General features: G+C 43.0%; 1 protein-coding gene and 2 long non-coding RNA genes across 3 annotated transcripts; 2 read left to right on the top strand and 1 right to left on the bottom strand.

The window, feature by feature from the left end:
• Positions 1-4,741: 4,741 nt before the first annotated feature.
• On the bottom strand, positions 4,742-12,856 carry TMED7 (transmembrane p24 trafficking protein 7). Its single transcript, XM_061342726.1, has 3 exons — positions 12,552-12,856; positions 9,112-9,357; positions 4,742-7,651 (listed from the first exon to the last, which is right to left on the bottom strand). The coding sequence occupies exons 1-3, from the start codon at positions 12,729-12,731 to the stop codon at positions 7,415-7,417; spliced, it is 663 nt and encodes a 220-aa protein (XP_061198710.1). The 5' UTR covers positions 12,732-12,856; the 3' UTR covers positions 4,742-7,414.
• An 89-nt stretch (positions 12,857-12,945) lies between these two features.
• On the top strand, positions 12,946-17,920 carry LOC133206618 (uncharacterized). Its single transcript, XR_009723820.1, has 2 exons — positions 12,946-13,061; positions 17,681-17,920. It is a non-coding gene; the product is annotated as an uncharacterized LOC133206618 (long non-coding RNA).
• LOC133206617 (uncharacterized) lies at positions 13,505-14,730 on the top strand. The gene is made up of 2 exons (XR_009723819.1): positions 13,505-13,731; positions 14,256-14,730. It is a non-coding gene; the product is annotated as an uncharacterized LOC133206617 (long non-coding RNA).
• Positions 17,921-20,600: the final 2,680 nt, after the last annotated feature.

Raw genomic sequence — 20,600 nt, 5'->3', positions numbered from 1 at the left:
GGGCAGCGGGGCTGCGACTCGGAGGTGAGCGGTGCCGGGCCTCTCCGCGTCACGAAACGCGGTCGCTCCTGTCAGGCAGCGGCCCCCCATCCCGGCCCCAGGGAAACCGAGGGGTTGAACTGGCTGCTCGAACGGAGGTAAAACACCTCGTGTCGTTCATCTGGAGGCAGGCTGAGAGAGCTGGGCTTGTTCAGCCTGGGGAAGAGAAGGCTCCTTAGGGGGAGACCTTAGAGCAGCTTCCAGTGCCTGCAGGGGGTTTACAAGAAAGCTGGAGGGGGACTTTTTACAAGGGCATGTAGGGTTAGGACAAGGAGTAATGACTTTAAGCTGAAAGAGGGGGAATTTAGATTAAATATGAGGAAGAAGCTCTTCAGTGTGAGGGTGGTGAGGTGCTGGCACAGGTTGCCCAGAGCAGCTGTGGCTGCCTCATCCCTGGCAGTGTTCAAGGCCAGAATGGACACAGGGGCTTGGAGCAACCTGGTCTAGTGGGAGGTGTCCCTGCCCACGGCAGGGGAGTTGAAACTGGATGAGCTTTAAGGTTCCTTCCAACCCAAACCATCCTATGATTCTGTGTTACCTTCCTAGCTTAACTCTTGCCAGGTGCATGACCATGTACAAAGTGCAAGCAGTTGATTTTATCTCATCCTTTTATTTTCAATTCATAAGAAATACTGTGTTTAAATTAGACCACTAGAGTGAAATTGCTGCTTATGGTATTTCACACAATCTCAACGTGTGTGCGTGGGGGCCATGAACCTCACTGACTATTCCAAGTGACATGGAAAAGGTCCTGTCACACTTTCTGTGTGCGTTTGACCAGGCTGAAAACCCTGGGATGTGGCTGGGGAGACACAAGGGAGGACTTTGCCTCCATGGAGGGATCCTGCCCAGCTGAGCAGCAGGAACATGACAAATTCATACAAAGGGAGAACTCTTCAAGCTCTTGATGCAGCGCACGGTGCAAGAGGGTTGTGGCAGCCCTGGGGCTCCTGGTGCTATTCGTGTGCAAAGCTGCTAAGCACAGTACTCCCATCTCCCAGTTTCACTGCTTTACCAGGGATCATAGTTACAATAGTGTAGCAATAAAAGTTGTGATTTGCTTTTTGCAGTGTGCAGTCATTGATGGTGACTTATCGTTTGGCAGAGGCACCTGCTATGAGCTGGAGGGGGGATCTTGGAAAGGAATTAGGAGTATGGAAACAGGGATGCCAACAGCCTGTCATTGCTGCTCTAATGCACGTGTTCAGTCAGTGCCTGTGTACAGAAGACACATAGGCAAATGTCAGAATTGAGAAGGTTATGAGCGAGGCTGGGACAGGCTCTACTGGTGCCTGATATAAACAGCAAGGGATGTTGAAGACATTCTATTGCTCCCATCACAGTTTAGCACTTCATGCCATCACCACTTTCTGCCCACCGGGCACAGAACACCAGGTGGAACTAGGAGGTGAGGCTGGAGATGAGGAGCAACCTTTACCCCATGAAGGGCATTCTGGCAGTAGGCCAGGTTGCCCTGGTTGTGCTATTTCCATGCTTGGAGAGTTTCAAGCCCAGCTGGACAAAGCCCTGAGCGTCCTAATCTAGCCCCAGGGCCAACCCCACTTTGGGCAGGAGGTTGGGTCAGAGACCTTCCAAGATCCCTGTTACCCTATGGGATGGCTGCCACTTCTGTTACCCTGTCAGTACAGGTTCGTAACTTGCTGGATGAGCATGGGGCACAGAACACAACCAGGGTTGCACTTTGAACACCAGAGAGACCACAGCTGTTCAGAGGAAACTGTACTGTGGAGTTCCCTCAGCATCCCTGGTTCAAGTTAAACACACCCAGGTGAATTATAGTACTGCAAAGAAACACTGCTCTGGAGCCAGTGTACAGTTGCTCCTGTTGGCTTGTGTGCTGACGAAAATGTTCAACCTGTGTTCATGTATTCACACCCTCAAATGGTAGCATTTGAAAGGAGTTCCTAACATTGTCTCCCAAAAGTCCACTTCTACTCTTACCAGCAGGTAAGTTTCATCCTTTTTGTAAGGAAGGCATACACAGCCGTATCTTCATCATTTTACAACTGGGTATATGTGTTTTTGCATGGCCGTGTCTGTGAAGAGGGCAGTGGGGAAAGACAGCATGTAAAAACTTGCTGCAATGTTGAGAACAGATGAACACGCTTGCCCAAAGAGACTGTAAAGTAACATGGGAATGGCAACACAATTCTCAAAACAAAATGCAACAGTACCACTTCCCAGGAAAATCCTGTAAAGATGAATTCACGTTTCCAGGGGGACACCCCTCCAAGTCTGCAGTCCTCTGTGGCTGAGAGCTTTCCTAAGCAAAAAAATACTTCTTTGTACTGAAAGAATACAAGGCTGGTAGAACTTTTTCTCCATGTAGTTGTTCACTTGCCTTTTGAACTTGTGTGAACTTTGTCTACAAAGTCTTTTAACACAATTCCTCATTCCTCTGGGAATCTGAGTACAATGAGGAGCAGTGCACAGGATGAAAGCTAGAAGTCCTCTTTCTCACTGGGCTACTGCTGCTTTTCTGAAGGTAAATTTTTCCTTTCTTCACTTTCCTCATCACTAAGACAGATGTAAATACAGTGTCCTTCATTAAGGACAGATCGATGAAAGGTGATGTGAAAGTTCATTAAATCCTTATTATTCAAGAAGGCTCTGCAAGAGCTCATGACAGCTGAGTGGAATAAAGGAGTAATTTGGACTGCAAAGCTGCGAAGCACCTGGCAAGTGAATTTCTTCCTCATTATCCAGGTTTGAATTCTAGGCTGCTAAAATCTGTCACCATGGATACCCATTGAGGACTACAGGAAGAAGAGTTGAAGTTGGGTGGAAAGCCAGTGTTAAGTATCTGTAGAACTGTTAATAGAAATGCTTAATGTGTCTTTGCCTCATTTAAACGAATCTATTTATGAACCTGATTACACAGGAATCAGTAAAACCAACCCTGTGAAATGCTGCAAATCAGCCCTTTGCTTTGAATTAGTGAATATCTCAGTTCTGTCACTGCATTTAATAAAACAAAGGAGTTAGCAGGGATTCCTTCCAGAGCCAGATGTGGCTGTTTTTCATGGAAATTCCTTCCCCAGACTCACTGAGGAACTTGAGGCAGAAGGATTTGCGCTTCTCTGGAACACTGCCTTGTCTGCAACATGGGAAAAAAATAACCTTTCTTGCTTCAAAACCACATGAAAAGAGGTGGTTTCCATACTTCCACATTGCCATGTGGAAATGAAATACCTGTTCAGATGTGCCTGTTTCCTTTTTCATCTGATACTACCATCTGGGTGTCCAAGCCTCAGGGATTAATAGACTGTGAAGAGCTGTCTCTGAAGAATAGCCACAGGCAGTTTGAAAGCTTATGAGTAAGAATTAGTAACCAAGGCAACTGTGGTGTTTACTACAGGCCTCCCAACCAAGTGGAGCCTACTGATGAGGCCTTCTTACTGCAGCTGCAGGAGGCATTGTCACCATTCTGATCCTGCTGAGGGACTTCAGCCACCCCAACACCTGCTCGAAAAGTAGCATGGTAAGCTGTAGACAAACCACTCCTGTAGTGCATTGAATATAAGTTCTTAAGCCAGGTAACAGTCCTGCCAGGGGAATGTGATACTGGACCTGATGGTCTCTAATGCAAGTGAGCTGCTCAGAGGTGCAAGATTGGAAGCAGCCAGGGCTACAGTGATCATGCACTGGTGGAGTTTGCAGTCCTGAGAGACATGCGAAGAGTATAGTCAGGACCCTGAATTTTAGGAAAGTAAACTTCCAGCTGTTCAGGGAGTTGGTCAGTGGGAACCCCTGAGGAACCTGCTGCTGAATTGCAGGGTCAGGGTTTAAAAATTTCTTTCAGTACTTACCTAATTTTATTTCTTTGGTAAAATGATGAGCTTTCAGTGTAAAAGTGCTTTAGACTACAACTTATCTTAAGCTACTTACAAATTCTGGGTGCCAAAGCACCTAAAAAGCCTCCAAACAACTATGGTTGACCACAAGAACACAACACTGAAAGAGGAGAACTTAACCATGCTTCTAGACAAAAGCTTTTTTTAATTCAAGTACAGTAAATATTCTTGAAAATTTCTGAATGTACAGCAATAGACACAGGAGAAACAAACAGGCAGAAAAAGCCATTCTGGAAGGTGCCCACACAAAGCAATGATGCCTAGTCTATCTGTTTTTAAAACCTTAACTGGTATGTGGTAAGATTCAGGAAGAAGCTACACAATATAAAGGATCTCCAATCACACATTCAGTTACTACATCTACATTACATTTCAAGTGTATGTCTCATTAGACAATGCTAATTGGATGTACCATTGTAGCACACCCTGCATTAACTTTGTATCCCCAGAATTAACATGAAAACATGCAGCAGGCCCCAAGTCAGTCCTGGCATCCATAGTCAAATACTTTGAATTCCACTCCAATAAGAACAGATTTCTGAGTATTACTGCCTGCCCTGCTAATATGCTCAGCAAAAGGCCAGTAACCATGCTATGTTGCTGAAAGCAGAGTTCTCCCAGTAACCTGAAAGCACAGCCAGTTATGAACAGCAGTGAACTGGTACACTTTGTTATGTATGACAGAAGCAACAAAAGTAATGATCAAGTGTCACATGGTAGATTCGCTGTGATGTGTTAAAATACAACCTGAATACTCAAATCTTTAAGATTTTTTTTTAAGACTAATGCTCCCCACTCCCACATGCAAACAAAGCAACCAGACCACATTCATATATTAATTTTTATTTTCCCATACAATATTCACAGGGTCTGCTTTTTGTCTTACTCAAACTAAACTTTTTTCTTTTACCTCCGAACTGAAGAAACAACATTACAGGACATGAAAAGAAGTTCTGTAAACATAAAACATCCAAGGAATAGCTGAAACCCAGGGCCTTTAGCAATTAAGAAATAGTTATATCCCCTTTAACACAGGCTGCTTACTTGTGCATCACACCATTAACCAAACTATTCTTTTCATATATTAAAAAGGTGCAGCTTTAAACAAAAGTCACAATGCATTTCTCCACCTGCTGCATGTTAGCATGTGTTTTACTATATCCTATTCAGTCACTTATTTTAAAAACTATATACAGCTATGTTTAAATGTGTATTTGTGCCATGTTTTTAGTAACACAAAAATAAAGGCATTTTTATGCTATTGCTGCATATTTTGCAGCAGGATACAAGAGGATTGGTTCAGATACCTAACTAACTTCAATGCAAAAGTCAAGTCCACTATACTTCTGCAGTGGGAGTAATTTTGAGCTGAACAGTCCCACTTTGCACATTCAAACATTATGAAAGAATAAAGACGTGTATGTGATGTCCAACCATTATGTGTTATACCCCCATTTACCGATTTTGACAGAACACAGAGTAAATCAGTGGAAAAAAAAAACCCAACACATTTCAATCTTAGAACAAATAATTTTGTTGTGATTAAAGCTACATAAGTGATACTCAAACTCCAGAAGGTAACAGTGGACACTATCAAAATTAAATCATATTTTCAGCCAACACTTGCACCCAAAATGTACCACTTGCTTTATTATTGTGTGCAATGCAACACAAAAAGTACTGAGTATCAGCTGCTGAAACACAGGAATAAAGCATATAGGTACAATCAAGAATAGTGCTTGCAGGCACAGATTCGTATCGTGAGAAGAAAGCCCTGATTTTTTAGTTTTTTGATCTTTGTAAGCCTAATATTTCTGGAAAGCTTGCATCCTAAAATGGGACTGCAGTATTTAGAATTCAGTACAGGATAGGAAGACTTTACATACAATCCTGCATTTTACATACATTAAGGTTTTTAATACCCCTGGGGCCTTTTAAATACTTTTTGAACTGTTTTGCGTTTTTTCTTAATTCCAAAAGAGCAGCCATTCAGTTCACAACAGAGAGTAGGTGCCCTTTTGTTTAATTTTCTCAGCGATCACAAGATATTAAACTCATGTCATCTTAGATCAGTTCTTGAGACTGCTCAAGTGTCACCTGTACATGTAATTCCACATTTTTGCTAGAAACAATACAGGCAATTGATAAGGGTTTAGCATCCTTTCTTGGGTTGCTGGAAACTTGTTTAAGAAGCATCTTTTGATTTAGCCAGTAATGTATGATGAATTTTTTCACCTTCATTTAGTTTGTGTGTACTTAAGAGTTGGTTGGTTCTACTTAATCCTCCAGAGCCATTTGAAGGAGTTTAGCCTTGTTATGACCAGCTCAATTCAAGCTACTCGTATGTACATGCATCTATGAGCTTCCACATCAAAATAAAACAAGACTCTACAGAACATAAGCTACTAAAGAGATGAGCAGTGGAAACAAGGCAACTCTAACTAGAAAAAGATAACCTGAAGTATTTAAAACATTTCCTGACCACTAGCAAAAAAGAGTGCCAGCCAGATACACAAGGCCATCATGTATCAGTGCACCACACACAGGAAAGTAAAATTTACAGCACTTGTGCAATGCAGTATCAGTATCAACTTGGCCTTTTGATAGGAAAACAATTTAGTAAAAAGCTTTATATGTGCCTAACACGTAACATAACCCTGTCCAGTGCTGGTGCTGTGCTGCTTAACAAACCAAGCTACCTATGGTATTAAAATCCAAAAAGCAGCAGCAGCATGTATGAGTACAGAAACTGCACAGTTTCAGTGACAAAAGATTCCCTATTTTACTGCATGTTTTTAAATAAACTTGGAGATTTGGATTTTTGAATGCAGGAAGTGGATTTCCTGAGTAGTCTCAGTTTATAATTTAGGAAAAGAAGAATTTAAAAAACTTGTTCTAATATAAAAGAATGCATGCTTAAGCAAACATACTCAAGTATATAATTTAGCAAGTTTTGAAGATGGAGTTAGCAGGCTGATGGAAAATTTGCGCCGTGATGTAATGTCAAGCTCGCAACAGTTTTACAAATAAGCAAGGGGTACCAATGGATTATTTTTTCTAACAGCACATCAAACCAGTGCACTAAAATTCATCGCATTTGCTTTTGTGTAATCCAATACAATCAGCCTGAAGGTTAAAATAAAACAGAAGTTTCATATATACTGTCTCTCAAATCAGACACTAGACTGTTGGGCTACTTTAAAGAGTTATACTCCCAGATGGCTCATCTTACTGGTAAAATCAATCTCAGTAAAAGTGAGAGTGGTCACTGCCAAGTATTTAATGCAGGAATCAGAACACACTTAAGTTGAAGAAAATGTTTCAAATACTGTGTCCCTTTCATTATCTTTTTAGGTCTGACTTGTGATTTTTAAGGGATGAGGAGTAGACTCATTTAAATGTTGCATACATTCACATCCTTTGTACCTATAATTAACTGCAGAACTGTTAACTTCAACAGATAAGTAACACACAATGACATGAAGCATTACCACTACCAGTTATGATCCAACACGGGTTGTCGTGGTTCTTTTATCTGAGAAGAAGCTTTTGAGGAGAAATACCTGCCCGATACTAACGACAAGAAGAATGATTGCTTCCCCTATTGACCAGTAGGCCACCCTCGTGTTTAAATCCTCAGCTCTGCTGCGGCCCTGCGCTTCCCTCAAGCGGAAGTGAGTCTGATAATCGATGACAGACTTCAAAGCTTCGTGAATTGAAACACATGCAGACTCCATCTAGAGAAACAAATACAAATCACTGGATTAAGAAGCCTCCTAGTGCTCTTTCTGTGAAGTTTCGTGGTTTGTTCTCTAAAATTGGGATTCATGTAACTTTGCAAGCTAGGGATTAAATCAGTCCATTGTCAGACTGAAATACTGTAAATGCAGTAAAATTTAACTTGCATTGACCAAATTCTGTACACAGGAATGCGACAGACTTAAATACAGAAGTGTGCGTAACTGTGGATCTAATAAAAAGCAATGAGCAACAGGCTCTTAAGAACTAAACAAATCTTACATTCATGTACATTTGGGCTCAAAATGAACATTAGAAACACTTTTGAAATGTCAGTGATCCCCCAGTTAATTCCACACCTACCAGGAAAGCTAGCAGTTGGTTTTAACATTAAGATACATAGTATATGAAATGTTTATCTGTTTCATTCCATTCTTCACTGCATAATTCTAATTCTCAGTTGAGTTATATGACACACTAAGATCTATGTTACTGAATTCAAAATGTTTTGGCAAGAGATCCTCTTTAGTCATGTACACAAAAAGTGGTTAAAGAAAGGTTAAGTTCTGTTCCTTTCAGTGTTCACATAATCATACACAAATACTTAGGAATTTAACCAACTTGTTATTTTTCATTAAAAAATATTACCAGTTTTCGAAGCCCTAGATCATTTTTCACATACAATTCTACTTTCAGTTCATCTTCAGTAAGTGAAAGTCAGTAATTCTCATTCTGTTTTGATCACCAAGAGATTAACCAATAGATCTTCAAAATAATTTCTAGTCACAATTATTTTTTGTGTCTTATGGCTAAAACCTAGTATTTCCTGAAGATAAAACATCACAAACTATTATAAAAGGAAATGTTTAACACCCTGATAGGGCCACTTTCAGTTGCCTGTATCTGTGTCTAACCATCTTTTCATCTTGATGATTTTCAAGACAGGTGTCTGAACAAGTCCAAGATAGTCACTTAATACATAGTGTCTTATATTGTCTACATGAGAACTCAGCCTAAGTCCTCCCCCCCTGAAACCTCTACTACTTTAAATGTAAAAACAATTCTCAATTTTTTTCCAAAGTTTGGAAATTTTTAAAACCCTGATGCACTGATATTTGTGAAATCTAAATTCAAGAAGCACACAACCATGGCAACAAATGGAAGCTACCTTAAAAAAGAAAAAAAGAAAAAGAAACGAAACTGGCCTAGCATTTAACTTTCTACCCTAAGTTTTCTTAAGCACTTGGTGATTCCTTCTAGCTCTTACGGAACAAATGAGACTTATGTGTTTCATAAATCTTATCTTCAGAATGAAAGCTTATTTGCAGTCATTCAGATTACTTTAGAAGCTCTAATTCACTGATTTTCAAAAGCGATATAGGTATCTAATGCAGCTGAACTTGGAAAAAACCCCAAACCTAACAGCTAACAGCTCCAGTCAAACACAATAGTGTTTTACCTGAGTAAGTGCAGTTACTCTGTTCTCACTAGGAAACAGTGGTGGATCTTCTCCAACCTGGAAATCAAAGTACACAGTTTTGTGTGTAAAAGTAGAGAATTCATTGCTGAAGCAGAATTTGTATGTTCCATTTCTGGATGCAGTAAACGTGAAGCTATCATATTGTTTCTTCATCTCTTTGTATAATACAATGCCATCAGGATCTTCCAACCGACAGTCAACATCATAATGACCTCCAGTGATCACCTGGAAACAAAAAAAATTGTCTTTTTAACAAAGTGGACATTTATACATTTCTTTGAAGCATGATTTGTCAAGTGGCAGTGCAAAATTTTGTGCCTTACACGTTTTAAAATATAATGCATTAATTTGAAAATCTTTCAAAGCAAGTCTGAAAAATTATTTTCTTATTTAAGACACAGAACATAATTCAAAACACTTTAGGTTCAGCATATGTAACGTCAGCTCTAGTTCCAAACCTTTTACAAAGCATAACTTTAATTACTTTGATATAAATAATTGTACAATAGCGGAAGCTACAGCAGATGTAACTCGATGGGGCAGTAAAGATATCACTGTAACAAACAGACTGCTTACTGTATCCACAAGTCCTGAATGGAATTGGTTCAGCCAGCTGAGATTACTAATGTGGAATAAAACTGCCCCTATGGTCGAGAGTGTAACTACCCTACTATTAGCTCAAGCTGCTTCAGGATGTAGGAATGGTGTTCAACTGGTAGAACAGGTTATTTCAACCTGCCAGTCCTCCTGTACTGGTGAATGGAGCTATGTTCTGCTGCCTCCCTCCTGCCCAGATAGCCATAGCAGTTCTTCCCAAAACAGCACATGCTGCACAACAGCACATAAGACATACAAGTGACTCCAAACTTCATGACTGTCTCAAGGTTTTTTTCAGGCTTTGATTCTTGTTGGTCTACAGCATATTGCTCTGTAAGCTACCTATCCCACCTCTACAGAAAGACTAATCAGCAGCTTAGGTATTCGTAACTTGGTATCTTGATGACTCTTGGGCTAGCAGTTTTACACTTAATCCTTGATCCAAAACTTTTCAAGCTAAAGCATGCTGAAGAACAAAGAGACTTATAGCTAAAGGTATGTCCCTTTTTTATGTGTGCAGAAATCACTGAAATATTTTACTGTCTGAATATCTGCACTTCAGTTCACATAGCATTACTTAAACTCACAGTTTATTTAGGTATCAAGTTATTAAAATTGTAACGTTAGCAGTACAACTGAAATAACAAGAGATCTCAGCAGCAGCTGCTCTGCAAACAGGAAGTTTAAAAAACACTCAGTTGGCAAGCAGTATCTTCATAGCCTTTCAAAAAATGTGCTTTGAATTCAAAACAGGATACAAAGAGAGAGGAAAAAAAAAAGGATGTCTGGATCTCCAGATGTCTCTCCCTGGATGTCTGCATCTGGCTTTTCATACAGAAATGCTTACCTGGTTGGAAGGAGAAGCAAAAAATTAGATTTTCTACAATGAAAAAATGGATCATTTTTTAAGTCTGATCTCAAATTTGACGGGGGGGTGCTTTCTACTAATGAAAATCACTCACGTTTGGTTATATCACGCACCCTGAAAGGGCCAGTTTACTTACACATGGTAAAGATTTGCCAGAGTTTTAAAGTTACCCTAAAATTCCTTCTTAGAGGGGTTGCTTGAGTCTCCCCTCCGCCAAAGAGTGAGCACAGAACATTTGTTCTACCAGCAGTTGGTCAAATCCAGACAAGGCTACTCCTGTCATTATGTCTGCTGTAACAACCACAGGCTTATCTGTCCAGCAAACTCCAGTGACATCCACTTAAAAACAACGGTGAAAGCACTGCACAGAAAAGACTTTATGAAAGTAACAGACAGGGGCAAGAAACATTTGGGTGGGGAAAACGGTATCTTAGAGCATGTAGGCCAGAGTAACAGAGACATATACTTGGCATAAACATTCCCCAAAATACTAAAGGCAGGAGAGCAGCTGGGAAAGAAAAAACCCCACAGGACTTCAACTAGAAAAGCTGGACCATAGAAAGTACACAGTTCCTTCAAAAGCCCCCCAAAGATAACCGTGATTCCCAGAATCAAGAATGATTTCTTTCTTGTGCTGCTGCTGTACTGTCCCTGAGTTCACCAGCTGAAGTGACAGACTGAAAGCTTCCAACCCCGCTGATACCCTCAAAAGCACCAAAATTGTCATAGCTCTTTTCCTGATAATTCTTGCGGCTGAACAGTGTGTTCTATCATGATGGCTCCATGTTCAAACTGTTAAGAGGCTGGAAAAAGTAAGAAAAACTGTAGGGCATCACTCACTATGTGCATGCTAATCAGTCTTCAACAAGATGCTATTTCACATCACAGAATGGTTTGGGTTTGAAGGGCTGCTCATATTTTATTTTGTGTTAAGACTCCTGAATTGCTCTATGACTGTGACACTTTGCTGTATAACAATTTTACAGTTTGCTATGGCACCCCAGTTTGAACCATACTCTGAACTAAGTAAAGCATTAACTCCTTATGTTTTACTGTGCTCACCAGGCAAATGCTCTACAACCCACACATGCTGTGGGGTGAATGGGTACTGGGGTTTCAGAGGGATAGTGGCTGGGGGGAAAGGGGTTGGGCTGTTTTTTGTTTTCGGCTTTTCAGTCAAGAGCATTCTGTGTGTTTCCTCCCCATTCAAAGAGTAAAATTTTGTACACACCTTCATTGTAGCTTCTCATCTGGAGCAATCCCAGGCTCCATTTCCTGCCTCAGATTTCCTTCTCTTTTTTGCGTTTTTGTTTTTTTTTTTCTTAGCCAGTGCCCAAACTCATAAAGACATGGGGGAATGGCTTTAAAATGAAAGAGAGAGTTGCAGATGAGGCATTAGGAAGAAATTCTTCCCTGTGAGGGTGGTGAAGCACTGGCAGAGATTGCCCAGAGAAGCTGTGGCTGCCCCATCCCCGGCAGTGTCCAAGGCCAGGTTGGATGGGGCTTTGAGCAACCTGGTCTAGTGCAGGGTGTCCCTGCCCGTGGTAGGGGGTTGGAACTGGATAAACTTTAAGGTCCCTTCCAACCCAAACCATTCTATGGCTCTGTGACTTGTGCGGCACGCTGTTGGGCAGGTAGGTTTAGGTACGCGGCACGCCGGTCACAAGGAACCCCGAAGGTCCGCGTTCAGGGTGCGAGACTGGCAGGTTTTGAGGGCCCGCTCTCTGATCCCTGCTCTCATCCAGCCGCGGTGCACACGGCAACGGGTAGAGTTTTGCTGCGCCGGCTTCAGCTGCTGTTCCCATGCAGGCGCCTCTCCCCGCTACAGAGTGAGTACCCGAGCACCCCCCGAACGAGGAAGCCGAGAAGCCCCGGGCCGGGCCGGGCCCGGCCCCACCAGCGCGGCGGGGGGGGGGGCGCTTCCCTGGGATGGCGGCCCCGGCCGCCCAGCTACCTGGAACTCGAGGGTGCACTTGGTGCCCTGGGCGATCTCCTCGTAGAAGCACTGCTTGGCGTTGTCGGGCAGCTCGAACGTGATCTCGGAGGCCCGCGCCGCGCAGGCCGCAAGCGCTAACAGAAACAACAGCGGCAGGCGGGCCCACGGCCCCGAAGCCCGGGAGCCCCACGGCAGCATCGTCAGACGCGGGGAGAAGCGAAGGGGGAACGCGGAGCGAGCCGGGACAGAGTGCGACCCGGCGGCAGGCGGCGGCGGCGGCGTGGCGGAGCGGCCGAGCGGGCAGGCGGTGCACCCGGAAGCACTCGCTCTCCGGGACAGTTTCCGGGTGATCCCCCCGCCCCACCCCGCGGGAGGGGCGGCAGACGTGGTGTGCGGGACCGTGGTGGAGCGCCCCCCGCTGGCGGGAGGGCTGGGTGCAGGGCCGGGTGTGCGCTGGGTGTAAGCACCCGAGTCTTCGGGCCCGAGGGGCAGGATCTGGAGCTGGAATAAGGCGAGCGCAAGTGAGAGGTGCCCGCAGTGCTGTCTGCGCTGCGGGACTCGAATGTGTGGGATCGAATCTGAAGCGTTCTGCTTCACACTTCCGTGAAAGATCCGTTGCTCTAGAGATCAAAACTCATCATTGTGCTCATACTGACTGCAGGAATGTCGACTTTAAATTCTCCTCCAGTAAAAACTCAGTTACCTTTACAAAGCAGAGCAGATTCCAAAGCAGAAACAAAGGTAACTTCCATCCCTATATTCAGTTTAAGTTCCGTGGTTAAATCAGGCTGAGTAGGAAGAAGAAAACTTGGCTCCAGCCTCCTAGGCAGGAGAATGAACATGTCAAGGTGTAGGCCTGGCCTCCCATTTGATTCCCCTGGAAAACGGCCTGACTGCATGTGAAGTGCCAAAAGCAGCTTCCTCATCCTTCAGCCTCAGCCTGAGTCTGCTTGTGGTGCCTGTGAAATTTGATTCACAGCACTGCACAAGGACCCTGGGCACCTGAGGACTGTAAATTGTACAGAAAAGAGGCACTCAGAACTCATCCTTTAAAGGCTCTGCTAGATTTGCAGGTGTGGGTTAAAACGAAATGGCAGATGCTTTACCAAGTATCCATTCCATGTTACCCACCTACAGTTAATCCTCACACCTCTGCTGTTTTCATTCAAACACTGGGTTTATTTCAGATGGTAGTTAAGTTCTGCGTAATAGTTGAGGTTGCTCAAAAGCAGATTATAGATCTGTGCCAGAGGAGGCAGCTTCAGCCATTTTGCTTAAATCAGTGACTACAGGCTTGTAGGACCTGTATACCTGTGCAGAGTATTCCACATCCAAAACCTGTGCAGAGTGTTCTTCACATGGCAAGAACTACATTTCAGGAAGACTCACTTCATTATTTTTCATTGCAGCTTAAGTGATCCTGTGCAATTTAAGGTTTTTCCTAGTTTACTCTTTCCAGCTATTTTCTTAAAGCCTCTCTAAAAAGGCAAAATTAAGCTTACTTGAGAAATGACAACTGGTTATATGTCACCAAATAACCAGCCAAATAAAGTGGAAGGGGAAAGAGGCATTATGAAACCAAGGCAATCCCACAGAGCAGGCAAGAAACGTATCTGGTGGCACCTCCAGAATAAGCAAAACGCAGAACTTTTCCTGATCTCCAAAATAAGTAATCAAAAGTAGATGTGATCACTTCCTTTTTTTTTTGAATCAAGGACACAGCGTATAACATATCAACTGAATGAAGAAGAAAGAAGGCAAACTGCCCCCAAGATGCTCTCAAGCCCAGCCGTGTTGGCTTTGTTGACTAAGGACCACCAAGTAGTGCAGCCATCATCCCTTACTATGTAGCATCAGCTCCACAGTGGTGTGTGCTCACAGTTCATCTGGGATATATTTCTTAAGGACTTAATTGTTTTGAATATTTAGTGATAATGATTTAAGAACTATTAGCTACCTCAGCTGTTTATGAACAACAGTACTTCTTTTAAAGCTTGAAACTGGCTTGATTTGCTCATTTCTTAAACATACCAATCACAGTGATGTCCAATTCCAATCATACATGAAACTCTATATTAATTTGTAATACTAAGGATCTGAGTCTTTGTACTTGTTGATTTCATTATAATTTTTTATGAGTTAGCCAGTTAATGGTTGGTAATCTTTACAAGGAATAAAAAAATTAGGTTGCTGGTTTTCCAGGTTGCTGGTGCGGCTATTACTGTTACCAAAGTCTTCCCAGTTTCTATTGTTCTGTCTCCATGTGTGACTATCCTGTTTGTGAAGTAATAAAATTTCACATGTTGTCTTTGTTGTCTTACTGTACAAATAATCACAGAATCACAGAATCCCAAGGGTTGAAAGGGACCTCAAGAGATCATCTAGTCCAATCCCCCTGCAAGAGCATGGTAACTTAAAGTACATCACACAGGAACTTGTCCAGGTGGGCCTTGAATATCTCCAATGTGGGAGACTCCACAACCCCCCTGGGCAACCTGTTCCAGTGCTCTGTCACACTCACAGTAAAGAAGTTCTTCCTGATGTTAATGTGGAACCTTCTATGCTCCAGTTTACACCCATTGCCCCTTGTCCTATCACTGGATATCACTGAAAAAAGCCTAGCTCCACCCTCCTGACTCCCACCCATTACATATTTGTAAACACTGATGAGGTCACCCCTCAGTCTCCTCTTCTCCAAGCTGAAGAGACCCAGCTCCTTCAGCCTCTCCTCATAAGGGAGGTGTTCCACTCCCTTAATCATCTTTGTGGCTCTGCGCTGGACTCTTTCAAGCAGTTCCCTGTCCTTCTTGAACTGCGGGGCCCAGAACTGGATGCAATATTCCAGATGCGGCCTAACCAAGGCAGAATAGAGGGGGAGGAGAACCTCTCTTGACCTACTAACCACACCCTTTCTAATGCACCCCAGGATGCCATTTGCCTTCTTGGCCACAAGGGCACATTGCTGGCTCATGGTCATCCTCCTATCCACCAGGACCCCCAGGTCCCTTTCACCTTCGCTACTTTCCAGCAGGTCAGTCCCCAACCTGTACTGGCACATGGGGTTGTTCTTCCCCAGATGCAAGATTCTACACTTGCCCTTGTTGAATTTCATCAAATTTCTCCCCGCCCAGCTCTCCAGCCTGTCCAGGTCTCGCTGAATGGCAGCACAGCCTTCTGGTGTGTCAGCCATTCCTCCCAGTTTAGTGTCATCAGCAAACTTGCTGAGAGTACACTCGGTTCCCTCATCCAGGTCGTTGATGAAAATATTAAATAGCACTGGTCCCAGCACCGACCCCTGAGGCACTCCACTAGTCACAGACATCCAGCTAGATTCTGCACCACTGACCACAACTCTCTGCCTTCTTCCTGCCAACCAGTTCTTGATCCACCTCACTACCTGATCATCAAGCCCACACTTCCTTAGCTTATCTATGAGAATGCTGTGGGAGACAGTATCAAATGCCTTACTGAAATCAAGAAAAACCACATCTACTGCTCTACCATCATCCCTCCACCTAGTCACTTCCTCATAGAAGGCTATAAGGTTGGTCAAACATGACTTCCCCCTCATGGAACCATGTTGGCTGTTCTTAATAACCCCCTCATCCTTGATATGCCTAGAAATGGAGTCAAGAATAAGTTGTTCCATCACCTTTCCATGGACGGAGGTAAGGCTGACCGGTCTATAATTATCCGGGTCCTCCTTCTTGCCCTTCTTATAGACTGGTGTGACATTTGCCATTCTCCAATCCTCAGGCACCTCTCCCATTACCCACGACTTACCAAAGATGATGGAGAGTGGCCTAGCAATGACCTCCGCCAGCTCCCTCAGCACCCATGGGTGCATTCCATCCGGACCCATCGATTTATAGATGTCCAGACTGTTTAACTGATCCCTAACCCAATCCTCATCTACCAAAGCAAACTCCTCCTTTGTCCTGACTCCTTCTGGGGCAATAGGAATCTGGGGCCCCCGGGGAGAGTCTGCAGGAGTAAAGACAGAGGCAAAGAAGGCATTCAGCACCTTTGCCTTCTTTAAATCCTCTGTCTCCAGGGCTCCCACCTCGTTCAGCAGTGGGCCTATATTGCCTCTTGTGTTAGTTTTATTTGCTATGTATTTGAAGAAGCCCTTTCTATTGTCCTTAACCCGACTAGCAAGATTAAGTTCCAAGGAGGCCTTAGCTATCCTAATTACCTCCCTACATCCTCTAACAACTGTCCTATATTCCTCCCAAGTGGCCAGCCCCTCTTTCCATAATCCATAGATTCTCCTTTTCCACTTGAGCTTGCCCAGCAGCTCCTTGTTTAACCATGCTGGTCTCCTAGCTCCCTTACTTGATTTCCTGATCTAAATGTTAAACCTAAAATAAATGCAATAAATATATTTTAGAGGGGGTCATATGGAGAGTTTTTCTTTCCTACTGGACAATCTATTTAATTAGGGTTAAGACTCAGTTTCAGCACAGTTCTTTCTTGAGAAAAGGCCTTCATGCATAGCATGCATTGCTTTATCCTGTTACTCAGACTCACCCAACATGGTTAAGCTTCACCGTTTCAAGTACCTCAGCTTTGAAAGCCTTTGCTTTAGGCTTGCTTTGACAGATTTTACATAAACAACATACCTTGATGTCCAGATATTAATTCCTGCTTACTTTCCGTTACAGTGCTCAGTTTAATAGATTAAAATAAGTCAGTCACGTTTCAATACAAATTAATCTCAATTTCTATTGTCCTTCGTACATGAAGAAGAAGCCCTGAACAGCTTTGGCACCTGCAGAACACTTGAAGAGCATTCAAGTGTACTAACCACTAACAAACAGTTTCATCCCAGTTCAGTGTGATTTGTGCAAAGTCATGCTGTGAAGGAAAAAATCACCAGACCTTAAAACCGCTTGAATTTATCCTTTCCTTTAAGGTTCAGTGATTTTCTAACCTCTGTTCTCAAAACTGCAGTGAAGAAGAAATGAGCTTGTTTATGTCAAATTCAAAGAACTATTTTCTGTGCTTGTGACAATTAATTACATAAATTCCAAACCACATCCAGACAGGACACCCCAAAATAATAGTGCATTTAAAACATGTTTTAGATGAAAAACAAATTTAGCTGCTCCCAAAATAAAGCATTTACTGCATTTCCGCATGTACAGATTCACAGAGGAAGAGGTTGAGAGCTGCTGCCAGTACAAGGAGTTGGCCTTCGTGGAATCAGAAGAAGGGAGATTATTAGAAAAGTTCTGACCCCTGTACTGTCTGAAATATTCCACATTAATTCCTGCAGACACCCAGCTTTTATTGACAAGGAGGATTTGTCAATCTGTATGCATGGAAACATTGTACTTTGATTTTCAACTTTATTAAAAACCATATTTGTAAGTAAGAATTTCAAATGGATAACCATTTATTTCAAAATGTCAGTTCTGTGGGGCCTTTTCCCCTTTTCTTCCCTCCCCTTCCCTTCGCTCCCCTCCTTTCCACTTCCCTTTCCTCTTCCCACTTCCTCTTCTCCTTTCCCTTCCCCTTCTCCTTCCTCCTCCCTCTTTCTTCCTCTCTTTCCTTTCCTTTTCCTTTTCCTCTTCCTCTTTCCTCTTTCCTCTTTTCTCTTTCCTTCTTTGCTACCTTTTGCTCTTCCTGTGGCACACAAGAGGGAGCTCTTGGTCACAACTTTCCTTTGCTCTACCCAGTTTTTGTTCAAAGTATATCCTGGCTTTCCTCACCTTTTCTTGCTTTCAGGTTGGCTCTCTCAATTCAGTGATAAATGGATCTTGGAAAGCTAAAAACAAGGAATAAAACCAGTTACAGTCTCAGCCATGCATAATACAGGTGTAGTTCAATTGGACGTATTACAACACCCAAGGCTTGTGCATTGGTCAGGCAGTGAAAGCTACATGTAACCTTAGGCGCAAGGACTCCTTATATGTAACATACAGAGATCTCAAGCAGTGAGGCTTACAAGCACCTGTATTCTGAGCAGGGAGCCGCAAAAGCTGTTACATGAGAAATGAAAGAAGTTGGTCCATGGGAAATGACATCTGCGGCAAACATGGTCTGCTCTCAGCAGTGGGCAGTAGTTAATCTCTGATCAACATTCACAGCTCCCAGTCCTCTCCAGGGACAGGCACCTGCACCAGCCTTGTTACACAGCATGTAGTGCTGGGGTGAGGCAGGAAGGACCACCCTTGATAAATCGATTTCTTTAGGACTTAGGGGGTTCAGGATGTGTGAAAGGCTGTTTGTTCTCTGGCTGAACGTTGACTTCAGTGGACTGTGTGAAGGGGAGAAATCTGGGGAAGGGCTAAAAAACCTCAGAAAGAGGCAGACAATGAAAGGTTGGATGCACTGAAGCAGGCAGGAGCCCTGAAATATGCCCTGGACAAATATTAAGTGAAGAATCTGAAGAATCCAGGCATCCTTCCCACAGCACTCCTCCCAGTGGCTCACCTTATGTTTGTTTTTGTTTTGTTTGCTTTCTTTTCTGCCAGTTGTGGCTGAATTGTAATAACACTCTTAACATCTAATGAAGAAAAACACTTCCATCTGTGCACCTTAATCCACTCAGATTTAAGGTACTTACAATATGCTATGAAACACTTGGGCTGGTTTTGGGTAGGGTGGAGTTAATTCTCTTCACAGTAGCTAGTAGGGGACAATGTCTTGGATTTGTTCTGGAAACTGTTAATAATATGTCTTTGTTACTGCTGAGCAGTGCTTACACAGAGCCAGGGCCTGTTCTCCTCACCCCACCAGCAAGCAGGCTGGGGGTGCACAAGAAGTTGGGGGGGGACACAGCCAGGACAGCTGACCCCAACTGACCAAAGGAATATCCCACACCATATGGTGTCATGAGCAACACAGAAAGATGGGGAAGAAGGAAAGGGGGACATTGGGAGTGATGGCGTTTGTCTTCCCAAGTCACCAGTAAGTGTGATAGATCCCTGCTGTCCTGGAGATGGCTGAACACCTGCCTGCCCATGGGAAGTGGTGAATGAATTCCTTGTTCTGCTCTGCTTGCATGCATGGCTTTTGCTTTACCCTTTAAACTGCCTTTATCTCAACCCATGAGTTTTCTCACTTATACTCTTCCAGTTCTCCCCCCCCATCCTTCTGGGGAGGGTGGGGGGAAGTGAGCAAATGGCTGTGTGGGGCTTAGTTACCGGCTGGGGTTAAGCCATGACAACAACTAATGAAAACAGTTGACTCTTTACAACTGTATGCAGTCAGTCTAATAAAAGATATAATTCTTTCTCCAGAAACTGTTTCAGTTAAAGCACTTTAAAAAATATTGTGGCTTCATAAGGAATGAACAGGTATTTAAGGGCTAAGAGCACCTTTATGCAAAAATAATTCTTTGTATTTTTCTTTTCTGTTACATACCTAAATGGTTCTTCCCCATTCATAGTAATCCCAGCTGTTCATGCTCAGTGTATAGCTATGCTGTGAGAAATGAATATGTTGGTCTGTTACCTTCTGTCATGCTGATTACAGCATGACAGCAGTGTTTAAGCATTAATTATAAATTCTTATAAATTGTAAGTGTTTAAGCAGCTCTCAATTGAACAAATAAAGCTTTTAGGATGACTGTCTCTCTAATAAATATGCTACTCTTAATATTTCCCTGAGGGATGCGATACAGAATTTCATGTGAGTGAATAAGTATACCAATCTGGTACACTATGTGGCTACCCAAGTGTAGTCTGTTTGTTCTCTCTTGTTGTATCTCTCTTAATCCTGGATTAAAGAACGCAAGATACGGAGTATTAAAATATACCAGACAAACATCAGTATCTTGAGGATCTTCAATATTCCAATCCAATGCAAGCTTCCGCATTTCATCTTAGATGTAGCCAATGCAGCAACAGTGTTTTTAGTATCTTGGAAAGAAAAAATAATCAGATATGCTTTGAATGAGCTGGGATTTTGTTTTGTGGCTTTTCTCATTCGTTCTGTATGCTCTGTTGCTTTTAAGATGTTTGACATACTGGTACCTTAAGGCGTTCTTTCAGAAAATGGAAACGTCTAGAAAAGCAATATATTGTCAAGGTGTTTAAAAATAGGAGTCCAAGCCTGGGT

This window comes from Neopsephotus bourkii, unplaced genomic scaffold (genome assembly GCF_033783945.1).
Source record: "Neopsephotus bourkii isolate Nb327-2 ecotype Australia unplaced genomic scaffold, CSIRO-AGI_Nbou_v1 NB_1814, whole genome shotgun sequence".
Taxonomy (NCBI): domain Eukaryota; kingdom Metazoa; phylum Chordata; class Aves; order Psittaciformes; family Psittacidae; genus Neopsephotus; species Neopsephotus bourkii.
Note: the sequence above shows the minus strand (reverse complement) of the source record. Positions and strands in the feature narration are given on the sequence as shown.